Below are 17,732 nucleotides of genomic sequence, written 5' to 3'. Positions count from 1 at the left end.
CAAAGTGGTAGAGTACTGGCATAAACACAGACAAATACACCAATGGCACAAAATAAAGAACACAGAGATAAGCCCTCATGTACATGGTCAACTCATTTTTAAGAAGGGTGCCAAGACCACTCAATGGGAAAAGGACAGTCTCTTCAACAAATGGTGCTGGAAAAACTGAATATTCACATTCAAAAGAATGAAACTGGACCCTTATCTTATACTATACACAAAAATTAACACAAAATAGATTAAAGACATAAATCTATGAAAGTCTTGGAAGAAAACAGGGGAAAAGCTTCATGACCTTGAACTTGACAATGATTTCTTGGATATGACCCAAAAGTACAGGCAACAAAAACGCAATAGACAAATGGGACTTCGTTGAACTTAAAAACTGTACATCCAAGGACACAATCAAAATGGTGAAAAAGCAACCTAAAGGATGAAAGAAAATATTTGTAAATCATATTATCTAATGGGGGTTATAATCTAGAATGGAGGTTATAAAGAATTCCCTGAACTTAAAAACAAAAAAAATCAAACAATCCAACTAAAAAATGAGCAAAGAGATATTTGTATACCCCTGAACAGCACTACTCACACAACAGCCAAGAGGGGAAGCAATCCAAATGTCCACTTACAGATGAATAGATAAAGGAAATGAGGTATATAAATACAATGGATGGAATATTATTCACCCTTTAATAGGAATAAAATTCTGTCACATGCTATAATACAGATGAACTTTGAGGACATTATGTTGAGTGAAATAAGCCAATCACAGAAAGAAAAATAGTGTATGAGTCCACTTATATGGGGTATCTGAAGTAGATGAATTCACAGAAACAGAAAATAGAATAGTGGTTGCCAGGGACTGAGGGAGGGAGAAAAGCGGAATTGGTTAATGGATACAGACTTCAGGTTTGCAAGACGAAAACATTCGGAAGATCTGTTTCACAACAATGTAAATATACTTACTACTAATGAACTGTGCACTTAAAAACTGTTAAAATGATAAATTTTATGTGCTTTTTATCACAATAAGAAAAAGACATGGTCTCTCCCACAGAGCTTAGAAGTGAAAATAAGGCAAGTATAAATAGGTAAAATCAAAGCATACTATGATAAATGCCATAACAAGAGAACTTATCAAACAATAGAAGAAATAAATGAATTAACTATTGGTAGAATCAGGACTAAAGTCAATCTCCTACTACTCTACTCAACTTTCTTTACTGGTAAAGATACACCAAGATGACACTGTTGTTTAAAACAGAAGTAATTCTATTATCAGGTGCAAAAAGCTACTCTGTTTGGACCTAAAAAATTGGATAAAGAGAAGAGAAATAGTAAGATAGTCATGACTTCACTTAAGACTAGAAATGCTGAGAAGTAAAAATCTAACGTATTTCCTAATTCCATGGGTATACCTCAAATAAGGAATGTTTAGAATATGGAGTAACTGTAACTCTCATACGCAGCTGATAGAAGGGCAAATTCATATAACAGTGTGGAAAACTGTATGACAGTATTTACTAAAGCTGAACACACACATACCCTATGATCCACCAATCCCATTTCCAGTGTATACCCAACAGAAATGCACAGGTGTTTACCAAAAGTATGTAACAACCTCAAAATGAAAATAATCTAAATGTAAATGAATAATGTACAGTATACCTATATAATGGAATACTATAAGGAACGAAAATAAACAAATGACTATAGTCAATGGCATGGTGAATCTCACAATGGTTAGACATCAAAATACTGGCTACTCTGGGAAAGGATGGGCAGTGACTAAAAGAGCACAAGGAAGTTTTTGAGATGCTAATGTTCTACTTCTTCATATAGGTGTTATTTGCACAGCTACTGTATTCAGTTTGTGAAAATTCATTATGTTTTACATATAATTATACTTAAATTAAAAATTTCATGTATAAAAAGACATATCAACCAAAAGAAAAAGAAAAAAGCAAGGAAGAAGAAGAGATTTACTAGCTTTAAGTAAACACACGTAATGGGTTAAGTCTGTAAAGTTTTGTGATAATAATAAACCAGTGAAGCCCAGGAATGATTACTTGAATACTTTAATCAATTGAAACATGCTACTCAGTTACTAAATCCTACAACCAACGATTATTAAGAAAGCACTCCTAAATAAAATATGTAATTAATTTAGTTATTTTAATATTAGTATGAAAACAAATTTCTAATTCTATTAATATGCATTAATTACAAGATACTGAAATAGGAATATATCCACTCAGTACACATCCATTCATTTAAATGTAAGTATTTATTTAGTGTTAGACAATGGAACCTAATTATAGGTTCTGGGGCTAAAAGAGACCAGATTTTTGTTCAGAAAGTGCCTCATAGTCCTAAACTAGAGACAAAAGGGGTCCTACCTGTGTAAGAAGAGGAGGCAGAAAAGCACAGGATGCTATGGGAGCACATTCAGGTTTTCCATATCTGTTGAACTTTCTCAAACATCCCTTTCTAAAAAGAAATACTTCTAAACAGGAGCATGTGCAAACAAAGCTACCAACTGCTAATTAAACTAAGCCCCCCTCCCTACCCTCTGGGCTTTTAGGAACAAAGACAGATATAAAATGTGAAAATGATAAAGTGGCTTTGACACAGCACAAAAACAAAGGCTACTTGCATCCATTTTTTGTTGCAGATGGTCATGAACACAACACTGACATTATATTTATGCCAGAAGCTAGTTCCATGTTTATATATACATATTATATATCCACAAAAATCTACCTTCTTTGCCAGTTAACTGTAGAGACTTGGATCTCATGAGTGGGAATGAAGTTCTTCTTTTCAAATTCATATCATCATAGGAAGAGAAACACCTAACACATTAAGAAAAATACATATTGGTTACAATGAGTAAAGTACATATAATTTACTCTTTTGTTGAGGCTACACAGAGGTTGAGAGCTGTACATACCACATGGGACTAATTCTAACACTCCAGTTATTGCTAATACAGGTGAAAAAAAAATTTAGAGATCTTTGTCTACAAGGTACTGTATTAAAATATGTATTCTCTTCTTCCTTTGAATTCTACATTTAAGCATCTTTCTCAACCAAATATTTCAGGGGTTTCATGCACTTACTATTAGTGTTTTCTCTATTATAGTCTACCGAATCAGGTTAGGCATAGGACCATCTTACTATCAAATGATGTTTTTAATGTTTTGGTTTCAAGATAATCATATAGGGAAAGAAATTACCTCAGTCTCCCTTTATTTGCTTAAAATTTCTCAAAAATATATAAAGCATAGTAAAAAAATAAAATTGTGAAATATAATGCTGACATTACCTTTTAGGGCTTGGATACTGATTACTCTTAGGAAGTTCTGAAATATAATCTCCATCAAATTGAGAAGTATTTCGACAACGCTGCATACAAAGCATCAGTCCCAAGACAACACAAAGAACCAAAGATATGACAAGATAGCTTTGTCGATCTGAAACCTGAGATGAGAAGAGGGTTAAATAATAATCACAGGAAATCATATTAGGAAAAATATAAGGGTATCTAAAATTCAAAGGACCAATCATTTTAAGTATTTTTTTAATGTGCTTCAAAGACCAGAAATGCAGGGCATGCTCTTTGAAAATAAACCATGACATTAAAAAAAAAAAATTCTTTGCAGCATTCCAATTCTTTCTAAGGAGTGAAACCTATGGAAAAGTTTTAGAAATAAAACAACAAATATATTTACACCTTGATCTATCTCACCAATTGTTAACATTTTGTGACACTTGGTTTGTCTTTCCATTTACACTATCTCCTCCTCAGAGAGAAAAAATAATTGTGCTTTTACCCAGTCTTTCCCATCTTATAAAATGAACTATCAACCACCCAGTTATGTAAGCCCAAAACTTAGAGATCAACCTTAATTTCTCAAGGCTTATCTTTCTACAACTTACAAATATTCTGAATTCCATAAGTTTACACTATTCTCCACTCTTAAAATCCTACTCTAAGTCAACACCACCTCATCCAGGCTACTGAAATTACTTTTTCTTTTTTTTTTTTTTTTTTTTGAGACAGAGCCTTGCTCTGTTGCCCAGGCTGGAATGCAGTGGTGTGACCTTGGCCTACTGCAACTTCCACCTCCTAGGTTCAAGTAATTCTCCTGCCTTGGCCTCCCAAGTTGCTGGGATTACGGGCACATGCCACCACACCGGCTAATTTTCTTGTATTTTTAGAAGAGATGGCGTTTCATCATGTTGGTGAGGCTGGTCTCCACCTCCTGACCTCGAGTGATCTGACCGCCCGGGCCTCCCAAAGCGCTGGGATTACAGGCAAAAGCCATCATGCCTGGCCTGCAATTACGTCTTAATTGGTTTCCTGTCTGCTTCTGCTCCTGCTGTTCCCCAACAGGCAATTCTCCACAGAGCAACAAACGGAGAGTTTCTCAAAGTGCTAAGCATTAATGACATGACCATATCACTTCTTAATACTTTCCAATGATAAAATGATTCAAATAAAATTCAAACTCTAAATTGTCTATGAAGTCCTACATGACCAGGCCTCTGCCAATATCTTGAACCCATTTCTCAGCTTCACTTTTCTCACTCACTCTGCTCCAGCCATACCAGCTTGCTTTCTGCTCTCAAACACATTACACTGTTTCTACTCTCCAGTCCTTTGCCCTAGTTCTGCTAGAAACAGATTTGTTATCATTCCAGGCAATGTGTGGCTGCTAACTGCTCTTGAGTACTTAGTTGTAACACCACCTCCTCAGATAAGCCTTCCAAGATCACTCTGACCAAAGAAGCATCCCTTACTGCCACCACCCTACGCACACACACACATTTAATTTTCTTCATAGTACGTATCACTAGGAGAAATTATCATCTATTTATTTATTTACTAAATGTATTCTATCCCTCCCCCACGTCGTAAACCCTGTGAGGCCAGGGACTATTAACTACCATATGCCACAACCTAGGAGTGTACAGCTCACACTTCGCATACACTAGATGCTCAATAAAAAGTTTTTAAATCAATTAAATTTTTGCTTTGTTAAGGAACTTTATAAGCCTTTTTGAATTGAAAATGAAGTATGTGTTGCTACTATCAATGTTTACAAAAGGCCTGCTAGAAGTTTTATGCCTATATTATAGGTATGGCCTAAATTATGAAAGCCATATTTTACAAAAGACTATGATAATATATTTTCAAAACTTAAAAATGCCATACTCTGGTTTTTGAAAAAGTTCACTACAAATGACAATTTTGTTTGGTCAAAGTTTTAGGTACCATGTTCACGTTAACAAGCCTGGCTTTATGACAACCTCTATACATGCACTGGGTCTCACAATACCAGCAATAACAATTACCTCCCGTTTCAATTCTGCTACTGTTGCTGATAAATTTGAAACAAGCTGTGTCATGTTGGTCAGCTGTGCCTGTAGCAACTGGATGGCTTCAGTTTGCCGCTGATCCTATGATAAAGGAATTTATTTTTTTTAATATTAACTACAAACTATTAACGTTATAAATTGAAGTCAAATAATCTAAAAAAAACCATTAAGTTATTCCAAAACAAATGTATTAATAGGAATCTCAATGAGTAAGTAAACTTTGAACAGAAATTTTAGAAATAAGCAAAACACTTGAAGTATTTGGGACTGTGTCTAACCCTCCCCAACAAGAATTATTATTTATTTATTTTTGCCACTCACTGCTACAATGTGAAATAGTGTATAACAGAATTTGACAAAATTACTTTTCAAATTAACATGTGTTCCATATATAAAAACTAGCATATAACCAGAAGTATTTAAAAAGTCAGTGTTTTTAAAGCAAAGCAGTTGGCACAAAGACAAATTGAAAATTTTCTGAAGAATGTTTTTGGTTATAAAGTAGGCTCAAAACCAAGTTTTAAAAATTTCCTTCATAGCATATTATGTTGGAACTTAGGATAGTACATAGTGAAATATCCATAATTGTTCATCCAACCAATGCTAAAATATCACCAATGAAAGAAATGCATCAAAAATGCCTATCTTTCCATTTATTTTAAGTAGCACTGAATTTTAGAAACTTTTATAATCAAAAAAGATGTCTTATTTATAATATAGTTTGTATGCATACTTTAGGGAATTCTACATCACAATCATAGTTACGACCCTGTATTAGGGAGACTTTAACTGAAAAATTGAACTTTTTTTTTTTTTTTTGAGATGGAGTCTCGCTCTGTCACCCAGGCTGGAGTGCAGTGGCAAAATCTCAGCTCACTGCAAGCTCCGCCTCCTGGGTTCATGCCATTCTCCTGCCTCAGCCTCCCGCGTAGCTGGGACTACAGGTGCCTGCCACTATGCCCGGCTAATTATTTGTATTTTTAGTAGAGACGGAGTTTCACCATGTTAGCCAGGATGGTCGAAAATTTGAACTTTTAATAAAGTTAGGGAGGAGGAAACGAGGGCAGTCAAGGAAATCTAAAATTCTTTTAGGACCCTATATGAAACATCTACATAACTATTTATTATTCTAGACCTAAGTTTTTCATATTTTCATTCAAAAAACTCTTTAAAAATGCTGTGTACCTGTGTGTGTGTGTGGGGGGGGGTGGTGTATAAAACTGTAACAAAATATTTCACTTACTTCCCTTACTGTGATCCACTATGGTACTTTCTATCCTACTTCATCTTTCCAAAATGCTAAATGTGACGTTTTAAATTGTTTCTTTTGAATCCTGACTTACGTTTGACTCTGATAAATTCAAGACAGTTATAAACATTTAAAGGACAAACTATTAAAGTTAGTAAGTTAATTAACACTTCTAATCAGGATTAACTTCCAATACTATTAATATACAACATTGTTGAAAAGTACTTACATAAGTCTTTGAGATACAAGACATAGATGTTACATATCAGCAAAGTGAAAATACAGAGGAAGGGGCATTCGTATTCAAACTAATGAAAGCTAAATAACACACTGTGTTCATGAGTCAGAAGCCTTAATATTAAGATGACAATTATGCAAATTAATCTATAAATTCATCAACACAATCCCAATCAAGATTCAATTTTTTTTTGGTAGAGATTAACAAGCTGAGCCTAAAATCCATACAGAAATGCAAAAAACTACTACAGCCAAAACAATCTTGTAAAAGAATAAAATTGGAGGACTTAACATTACCTGACTAAAAATGTTAACATAAAGCTACAACAAACATAACATTGTGTTATTACCTTAAAGATAGACAAGCAGATCAATAGAACAAAAGCACAGAAACAGACCCACATATATATGGTTAACTGATTTTTATCAAATGTACAAAGGAAATTCTGTGGAGAAAGGAGACTCATTCCAACAAATGATTCTAGAACAAATGGATGTCTATATGCTTTGCTCTTCTGACTCTGACTTTCCAAAAAGAACTTTGATCCATACCCTGTAACACATAAAAGTTAACTCAAAATGAATCATGGGCCTAATACAAAACTAAAACTATTAAGCTTCTAGAAAAAACAAAGGAAAAAATCTTTGTGATTTTGCGTTAGGCAAAGATTTCATAGGGCAAAGAGAAAACTGATATATTGGGCTTCAACAAATCAAAAACTTCTGCTCTTCAAACCACACTGTAAAGAGAATAAGAAAACAAGTAATGGATGGGGAGAAAATATTCACAAAGCGTATCTCCAATTTATAACGTGCCACGAATAGGAGAGTAAGATGCACCTAACAAAACTCTGCAGTATAAGGCCTCCTCACTTCACCATCCCTGAGTCCCAAACAACCTTCTAGAAAAGTGTAAAATTTCTTTATTATGTGATAACACACACATCACACTAGAGGTGCAATACTGAAATAGTTCCCTTAAAATCAACAAGATAGGGGAATGGTCATAATTACCAGTCCTATTGTACCACTATATGGCTCTAGCCAAGAGATAGGGGAAAAAAAAAAAAGGTATGACAATCAAAAAGAAGAAACAAAGCTGTTCTTACTTGTAGTCAATAAGTTTATCTACATTAAAAAAATACACACAAAAAAAGTTTTAGAGTTTAACAAAGTTGCAGGAAAGTCCTCTATGTTTTTATTTAATACATACACACAATGTACTATGAATAATGCTCAAGAAAACTTTCTCAGAAGGTTCCAAGATGGCCGAATGGGAACAGCTCCAGTCTACAGCTCCCAGCATCAGTGACGCAGAAGACGGGTGATTTCTGCATTACCAACTGAGGTACTGGGTTCATCTCACTGGGGCTTGTTGGACACTGGGTGCAGCCCATGGAGTGTGAGCCGAAGCAGGGCGGGGCATCGCCATACCCCGGAAGCGCAAGGGGTCGGGGAATTCCCTTTCCTAGCCAAGGGAAGCCATGACAGAGGGTACCTGGAAAATCGAGACACTCCCACCCTAATACTGTGCTTTTCCAACGGTCTTAGCAAACAGCACACCAGGAGATTATATCCTGCGCCTGGCTCGGAGGGTCCCATGCCCACAGAGTCTCGCTCACTGCTAGCATAGCAGTCTGAGATCGAACTGCAAGGCAGCAGCGAGGCTAGGGGAGGGGCATCTGCCATTGCTGAGGCTTGAGTAGGTAAACAAAGCAGCCAGGAAGCTTGAACTGGGTGGAGCCCACTGCAGCTCAAGGAGGCCTGCCTCCTCTGTAGACTCCATCTCTGGGGGCAGGGCATAGCTGAACAAAAGGCAGCAGAAATTTCTGCAGACTTAAACGTCCCTGTCTGACAGCTTTGAAGAGAGTAGTGGTTCTCCCAGCACGGAGTTTGAGATCTGAGAATGGACAGACTGCCTCCTCAAGTGGGTCCCTGACCCCTGTGTAGCCTAACTGGGAGGCACCTTGCAGTAGGGGCCGACTGACACCTCATATGGCCAGGTGCACCTCTGAGACAAAGCTTTCAGAGGAAGGATCAGGCAGCAACATTTGCCGTTCTGCAATATTTGCTGTTCTGCAGCCTCCGCTGGTGATACCCAGGCAAACAGGGTTTGGAGTGGACCTCCAGCAAACTCCAACAGACCTGCAGCTGAGGGTCCTGACTGTGAGAAAGAAAAGTACCAAACAGGAAGGACATCCCACCAAAACCCCTTCTGTAGGTTACCATCATCAAAGACCAAAGGAAGATAAAACCACAAAGATGGGGAGAAACCAGAGCAGAAAAGCTGAAAATTCAAAAAATCAGAGCGCCTCTTCTCCTCCAAAGGAACACAGCTCCTCGCCAGCAACGGAACAAAGCTGGACGGAGAATGACTTTGACAAGTACACAGAAGTAGACTTCAGACGATTGGTAATAACAAACTTCTCTGAGCTAGAGGAGGATGTTCGAACCCATCACAAAGAAGCTAAAAATCTTGAAAAAAGATTAGACAAATGGCTAACTAGAATAAACAGCATAGAGAAGACGTTAATTGACCTGATGGAGCTGAAAACCGTGGCACGAGAACTACGTGACTCATGCAGCACAAGCTTCAGTAGACAATTCAATCAAGTGGAAGAAAGGGTATCAGTGATTGAAGATCAAATGATTGAAATGAAGCAATAAGAGAAGTTTACAGAAAAAAAGAGTAAAAAGAAATGAACAAGGACTCCCAAGAAATATGGGCCTATGTGAAAAGACCAAATCTACGTTTGAATGGTGTACCTGAAAGTGACGGGGAAAATGGAACCAAGTTGGAAAACACTCTGCAAGGTATTATCCACGAGAACTTCCCCAATCTAGCAAGGCAGACCAACATTCAAATTCAGGAATTACACAGAACACCACAAAGATACTCCTCGAGCAGAGCAACTCCAAGACACATAATTGTCAGATTCACCAAAGTCGAAATGAAGGAAAAAATGTTAAGGGCGGCCAGAGAGAAAGGTCGGGTTACCCACAAAGGGAAGCCCATCAGACTAACAGCTGATCTCTTGGCAGAAACTATACAAGTCAGAAGAGAGTGGGGGCCAATATTCAACATTCTTAAAGAAAAGAATTTTCAACCCAGAACTTCATATCCAGCCAAACTAAGCTTCATAAGTGAAGGAGAAATAAAATCCTTTACAGACAAGCAAATGTGAGATTTTGTCACCACCAAGCCTGCCTTACAAGAGCTCCTGAAGGAAGCATTAAAAGTGGAAAGGAACAATCGGTACCAGCCACTGCAAAAACATGCCAAATTGTAAAGACCATCAAGGCTAGGAAGAAACTGCACCAACTAACGAGCAAAATAACCAGCTAACATCATAATGACAGGATCAAATTCACATATAACAATATTAACCTTAAATGTGAATGGGCTAAATGTTCCAATTAAAAGACATAGACTGGCAAATTGGATAACAAGTCAAGACCCATCAGTGTGCTGTATTCAGGAGACCCATCTCACGTGCAGAGACACACACAGGCTCAAAATAAAGGGATGGAGGAAGATCTGCCAAACAAATGGAAAACAAAAAAAAAGCAGAGGTACAATCATAGTCTCTGATAAAACAGACTTTAAACCAACAAAGATCAAAAGAGACAAAGAAGGCCATTACATAATGGTAAAGGGATCAATTCAACAAGAAGAGCTAACTATCCTAAATACATATATGCACCCAATACAGGAGCACCCAGATTCATGAAGCAAGTCCTTAGAGACCTACAATGTACAATGAGACTCAGACTTCCACACAATAATAATGGGAGACTTTAACACCCCACTGTCAACATTAGACAGATCAACAAGACAGAAAGTTAACAACGATATCCAGGACTTGAACTCAGCTCTGCACTGAGCCAACTTAACAGACATCTACAGGACTCTCCACTCTAAATCAACAAAATATACATTCTTCTCAGCACCACAAAATTATTCCAAAATTGACCACATAGCTGGAAGTAAAGCACTCCTCAGCAAATGTAAAAGAACAGAAATTATAACAAACTGGCTCTCAGACCACAGTGCAATCAAATTAGAACTCAGGATTAAGAAACTCACTCAAAGCCACTCAACTACATGGAAACTGAACAATCTGCTCCTGAATGACTACTGGGTACATAATGAAATGAAGGCAGAAATAAAGATGTTCTTTGAAACCAATGAGAACAAAGACACAACATACCAGAATCTCTGGGACACATTTAAAGCAGTGTGTAGAGGGAAATTTATAGCACTAAATGCCCACAAGAGAAAGCAGAAAAGATCTAAAATTGACACCCTAACATCACAATTAAAAGACCTAGAGAAGCAAGAGCAAACCATTCAAAAGCTAGCAGAAGGCAAGAAATAACTAAAATCAGAGCAGAACTGAAGGAGACAGAGACACAAAAAACCCTTCAAAAAAAAAAAAAAAATCAATGAATCCAGGAGCTGGTTTTTTGAAAAGATCAACAAAATTGATAGACCACTAGCAAGACTAATAAAGAAGAAAAGAGAGAAGAATCAAATAGACACAATAAAAAATGATAAAGGGGATATCACCAACAATCCCACATAAATACAAACTATCATCAGAGAATACTATAAACACCTCTACGCAAATAAACCAGAAAATCCAGAAGAAATGGATAAATTCCTGGACACATACACCCTACCAAGACTAAACCAGGAAGAAGTTGAATCTCTGAATAGACCAATAACAGGATCTGAAATTGAGGCAATAATTAATAGCCTACCAACTAAAAAGAGTCCAGGACCAGACAGATTCACAGACGAATTTTACCAGAGGTACAAAGAGGAGCTGGTACCATTCCTTCTGAAACTATTCCAAACAATAGAAAAAGAGGGAATCCTCCCTAACTCATTTCATGAGGACAGCATCATTCTGATACCAAAGCCTGGCAGAGACACAACAAAAAAAGAGAATTTTAGACCAATATCCCTGATGAACATTGATGCAAAAATCCTCAATAAAATACTGGCAAACCGAATCCAGCAGCACATCAAAAAGCTTACCCACCATGATCAAGTTGGCTTCATCCCTGGGATGCAAGGCTGGTTCAACACGTGGAAATCAATGAATGTAATCCATCATATAAACAGAACCAAAGACAAAAATCACATGATTAACTCAACAGATGCAGAAAAGGCCTTTGACAAAATTCAACAGCCCTTCATGCTAAAAATCTCTCAATTAACTAGGTATTGATGGGATGTAGCTCAAAATAATAAGAGCTATCTATGACAAACCCACAGCCAATATCATACTGAATGGACAAAAACTGGAAGCATTCCCTTTGAAAACTGGCACAAGACAGGGATGCCCTCTCTCACCCCTCCTATTCAACATAGTCCTGGAAGTTCTGGCCAGGGCAATCATGCAGTAGAAAGAAATAAAGGGTATTCAATTAGAAAAAGAGGAAGTCAAATTGTCCCTGTTTGCAGATAACATGACTGTATATTTAGAAAACCCCACTGTCTCAGCCCAAAATCTCCTTAAGCTGATAAGCAACTTCAGCAAAGTCTCAGGATACAAAATCAACATGCAAAAATCACAAGCATTCCTATACACCAATAACAGACAGAGAGCCAAATCATGAGCAAACCCCCATTCACAACTGCTTCAAAGAGAATAAAATACCTAGGAATCCAACTTACAAGGGATGTGAAGGAACTCTTCAAGAACTACAAGCCACTGCTGAACGAAATAAAGGAAGACACAAACAAATGGAAGAACATCCCGTGTTCATGGATAGGAAGAACCAATATCGTGAAAATGGCCATACTGCTCAAGGTAATTTATAGATTCAATGCCATCCCCATCACGCTACCAATGATTTTCTTCACAGAATTGGAAAAAACTACTTTAAAGTTCATACGGAACCAAAAAAGAGCTCACATTGCCAAGTCAATCCTAAGCAAAAAGAACAAAGCTGGAGGCATCATGCTACCTGACTTCAAACTATACTACAAGGTTACAGTAATCAAAACAGCATGGTAATGGTACCAAAACAGAGATATAGACCAATGGAACAGAACAGAACCCTCAGAAATAATACCACACATCTACAACCATCTGATCGTTGACAAACCTGACAAAAACAAGAAATGGGGAAAGGATTCCCTATTTAATAAATGGGGCTGGGAAAACTGGCTAGCCATATGTAGAAAGCTGAAACTGGATCCCTTCTTTACACCTTATACAAAAATTAATTCAAGATGGATTAAAGACTTAAATGTTAGACCTAAAACCATAAAAACTCTAGAAGAAAACCTAGGCACTACCATTCAGGACATAGGCATGGGCAAGGACTTCATGACTGAAACACCAAAAGCAATGGCAACAAAAGCTAAAATTGACAAATGGGGTCTAATTATACTAAAGAGCTTCTGCACAGCAAAAGAAACTACCATCAGAGTGAACAGGCAACCTACAGAATGGGAGAAAATTTTTGCAATCTACCCATCTGACAAAGGGCTAATATCCAGAATCTATGAAGAACTTAAATTTACAAGAAAAAATCAAACAACCCCATCAAAAAGTAGGTGAAGGATATGAACAGACACTTCTCAAAAGACGACATTTATGCAGCCAACAGACACATAAGAAAATGCTCATCATCACCGGCCATCAGAGAAATGCAAATCAAAACCACAATGAGATACCATCTCACACCAGTTAGAATGGCGATCATTAAAAAGTCAGGAAACAACAGGTGCTGGAGAGGATGTGGAGAAATAGGAACACTGTTACATTGCTGGTTGGACTGTAAACTAGTTCAAGCATTGTGGAAGACAGCATGGCGATTCCTCAGAGATCTAGAACTAGAAATACCATTTGACCCAGCAATCCCATTACTGGGTATATACCCAAAGGATTATAAATCATGCTGCTATAAAGACACATGCACACGTATGTTTATTGTGGCACTGTTCACAATAGCAAAGACTTGGAACCAACCCAAATGTCTAACAATGATAGACTGGATTAAGAAAATGTGGCACATATACACCATGGAATACTATGCAGCCATAAAAAATGATGAGTTCATGTCCTTTGTAGGGACATGGATGAAGCTGGAAACCATCATTCTGAGCAAACTATTGCAAGGACAGAAAACCAAACACTGCATGTTCTCACTCATAGGTGGGAACTGAACAATGAGAATACTTGGACACAGGGTGAGGAACATCACACTCTGGGGCCTGTCGTGGGGTGGCGGGAGGGGGGAGGAATAGCATTAGGAGATATACCTAATATAAATGACTAGTTAATGGGTACAGCAGCAGCACACCAATATGGCACATGTATACATATGTAACAAACCTGCACGTTGTGCACATGTACCCTAGAACTTAAAAGTATAATTAAAAAAAATTAAATAAATCTTTCTCTAGAGACAATAATGATGCTAATAGCTATGTAACTTTCCAAACATGACATCATATTAATATAACAGGCTTAAACACCAGCCAGCAGGGGGATAAAGTGAAACTACAATACCTATCCTTTACCAGTGAGATCCTACAGAATTCAGTCGAAATTTATATAAAAAGTAAATAAGGGATGTAGAAGACCAACCTGCTCCTCTGCTATTCTTGAAGTATTCTGAAGTTTCACAATTGTTTTATTGAAAGCCTTTTGCATTTCTTCCATTTGTTTTCGGTACCTATGGAGTAAGAATTGGTTTAAATCAGCTTTAATTTCTTACTGATTCCACTTAGTAATGGAAACATACTTCTGATTTTGATATATGAGACAAATCTGTTTTTCTTAAAGTGATTCTTATTCAGGCCTATGCAATACAATTCTATTTATCTTCTGCTATGTAAAATTTAGTAATTTCTGTGGTTCCCTTGGGATGCAGATGGAGGTAGGGAAAAGTAAGAGCAGGTATGGGGTAGCTAAGTGGGCATGTCACACATGAACACACACACACACACGATTAGCCAATTAATTCTATGTATGGATTAGTAAAATCTCCTACTTCAGATATAAGACTGCCTTGGTGACACCTTACTAGTGGCATTTCAATTTAAGAGATGTAAGAAAAGGTGGTGTTTCAGGAACTCTGGACACTTGTGCCTAGATGTTTACAAAACGTTGGTAAAGAAGCCCTAAGGACAGACAATGGACACACAAAGGATAAAAAAAAGAGTAAACAGGTTTAAAAAGCCAGGCCTGGTGTCTTAATGAATTGGCACTGTCTCTGGCACTTAAAAGCAGAAATTATTATAACTAGAACTAGGATGCCGAGACCTGTTTAAAAGAGAGCAAACTGCAAATGTGCCCAATCATCCAGCTCAGTCCATCCCTGTCTTCACTTATCTAAACTCTTAAGTGATATCTCGTCAAATTCCACTAAAAGCTTTAAGGTCTATATACAATCATTTTTTTCCATGAGCCCTCTGGGAATCAAGCAGAAAAAGTGGCTAAAGTTTAGCAACAGAAAAAAGGTGAAAGTGAGTATAGATAATTCAAACTTGTTGCCAGCCTAATAAAAGTGTTTTGTCACTGGAAAGTACTTTTAAAATTAAAAACAAAAAATCAATTCATAAGTCACTGATCAGCATTCAAGTAGCTTTCTTTCTCTCTCTCGCTAAAATTGTGCTTACCTCTATTATATCATGAGATAATTAAATCCTCTCCTGTAATCACAGGTCATACTCTATGCTGCTTAACTCACTGTGTGAAGCTGACTGTGGTAATTAATAATAAAGCTTACCTTTGGCTAAGCTCCTCCAGATAGCGACCACTGAGAGACATGTTAACTTCTAAGGCTTTAATACGATTATTAAGTCTCATAAATACTGACTCCTTTTGGTTTGATCCATGTACAAGATTTCCATTAGCATATCCTAGATCTGTAGAATTTTGCAATTCAGCATAAAAATCTGTAGCTGTCCTCTGTAACCCTCTCAAAAGGGCATCTTCTGGAGACTGTTCTTCTTCTTTTACTTCAGGTAATGAAGAAGAATCCACAACAGAAATCAAAGTTTGCTTTGCTGTGTCAGCTATATTCATTTTGGCTTCCCCATCTTCACTGTCGGGTACAGTGGCTGTATTTATTGGTGGCACTATTGTTTCAGACAGCTTTGTGAAAATTTGCATGGAGTTCACATCTTCTTTTATAATATTATCCATTAACTCATTAACTTTATTTGTTTCATAGGTAATAGATGGTTTCTCTATAGAACTAAAGCTCTCAGATTTTTGTTGTGCTTCATTATCGCTCTCAACAGAACTGTCTTGGGGAATTACTTGTGATGGTATATGTCCTGCCTCATATTCAACAGACTCAGATACTTCTATTTTAGGCAAGGGATTGCTTTCTGCGGTAATATCTAAAAGAAGAGACTGAGAAAGAGTTTGAGAATGGCTTGGTTCAAGTTCAACTGCATCTACGGTGTGATTCACCAAGTCATCTTGGTGCATACTACTACTTAAATCACCCAGAACAACAGTTTCAGCTTCCCTTTCTATATTCTTACTTTCCAATTCTCCACTCAGAGGTTGCAATACTGAAACATCTACTGATTCTGCAGGAAGCAGTAAGGGTGGTTGAGCTGACACAAGATAATCTTTTCCTTTACTCAAAGCAGTTCGGCTGCGTTGCCGATAAAGAGCAACTCTAACTGAACACCATTTATATATGTATTCCGAAAAACTAGAAATACAACAAATTGTGGTCAGTTCACTGCAAAATATTTGTGTCTCTGACTCAAACCAGGGTGATGATTCATCTTCCTGTTCACCGCTGCCCAGAAGGGTCACTGTAGATGGACTTGCCTCCTCTTCCTCCTCTTGAACTAACTGTACAATGGGACTCTCTTTTGGAGTATCTGGTGTTGACGGCTCCATGTCATGTGTGTGTACTTCAGTGGTTACATACCTAGAAATACATATATCATAATTATAAATCACTTACTTAGAAGTCTAAAGTTGAAATATGTTAAAGAAAAATAAATATCTATACAGAAGATAAAAGGTTGGAAATATAGAAGAAATTTAAGTTGTTTTTGGATAAATGTTTCACCTACAAAACATTTTTATTATAAAAACAAATACTGCTCAGAAATGATAACAGAAATACTATGTATCAAGTGACTAGCCAGATGACTCAAACCACCATATTTACCATATCAAACTTGCTTTCTTTTAATCTGTTTAAGAATTGTTTCTAAGTGAATACTTCCATTCACTGAATGTAGTGTTCCTTTCCTCTCATAAATATTCACTGAATCTTTACAAGTTTCACTATCCCTTACACATCAGAAATTAAGACAACTAAGAGCTAGCTTAATAAGCTAGCTTAAATAAGGTCCAGAGCTAAAACTAGAATCTAGGATTCTTAATATTTATGAGTGCACTTTGTACTTGAATACCCTATTTTCAAAAGGCAGCTAGGTTTCTCAAACATAATTTTTCTAAGAATGATTTGAGGAACTCCAATGCAGCATTACACACACACGCACACACACACCTACACACATAGGATTATCTACTTTAAGGACAAGAAACGTATCTCCCTTCCTAAAATAATTTTGCTATAATCTAGGCTAATCTTCTATTATTAAAAGCCAAATACCTAACCACTTTAATAACAATTCTGGCTTCTGATATGCTAATAGTGCTGCTATTAAACTACTAGTGCCACTATTAATATTCTATCCCATTTTGAGGCTTTGGAGTTATGTATGTGGCATACAGGAGAGTGGGGGGATGAAGCTTATGGGGACAGTGTTATAAATTATAATGCTTGTGATTCCTTCCAAGATAAAGACAGTTAATTACTGGGTGTAGCCTTATACATAAAAGGTCCAATATGA

At 37.0% G+C, this 17,732-nt stretch overlaps 1 protein-coding gene across 6 annotated transcripts in view; it reads right to left on the bottom strand.

Annotated features, from left to right (window-relative positions):
* SUCO (SUN domain containing ossification factor) overlaps positions 1 to 17,732 on the bottom strand; it is a 79,749-nt gene that overhangs the window by 6,384 nt on the left and 55,633 nt on the right. For 4 of the 6 annotated variants that reach the window (XM_063627294.1, XM_063627295.1, XM_063627296.1 and 1 more), the window contains 5 exons: positions 15,629 to 16,795; positions 14,485 to 14,572; positions 5,365 to 5,469; positions 3,332 to 3,486; positions 2,767 to 2,858 (listed from right to left, as the gene is read on the bottom strand). In XM_063627294.1, coding sequence (XP_063483364.1) covers positions 2,767 to 2,858; positions 3,332 to 3,486; positions 5,365 to 5,469; positions 14,485 to 14,572; positions 15,629 to 16,795 — 1,607 coding nt within the window. Of the gene's footprint in view, positions 1 to 2,402; positions 2,494 to 2,766; positions 2,859 to 3,331; positions 3,487 to 5,364; positions 5,470 to 14,484; positions 14,573 to 15,628; positions 16,796 to 17,732 lie in introns of all 6 variants that reach the window. The other 2 variants (XR_010117631.1, XM_063627298.1) reach the window with 2 other exon arrangements.

This window comes from Symphalangus syndactylus, chromosome 12 (genome assembly GCF_028878055.3).
Source record: "Symphalangus syndactylus isolate Jambi chromosome 12, NHGRI_mSymSyn1-v2.1_pri, whole genome shotgun sequence".
Lineage (NCBI taxonomy): Eukaryota > Metazoa > Chordata > Mammalia > Primates > Hylobatidae > Symphalangus > Symphalangus syndactylus.
This window is presented reverse-complemented; position numbering and strand designations above follow the sequence as displayed.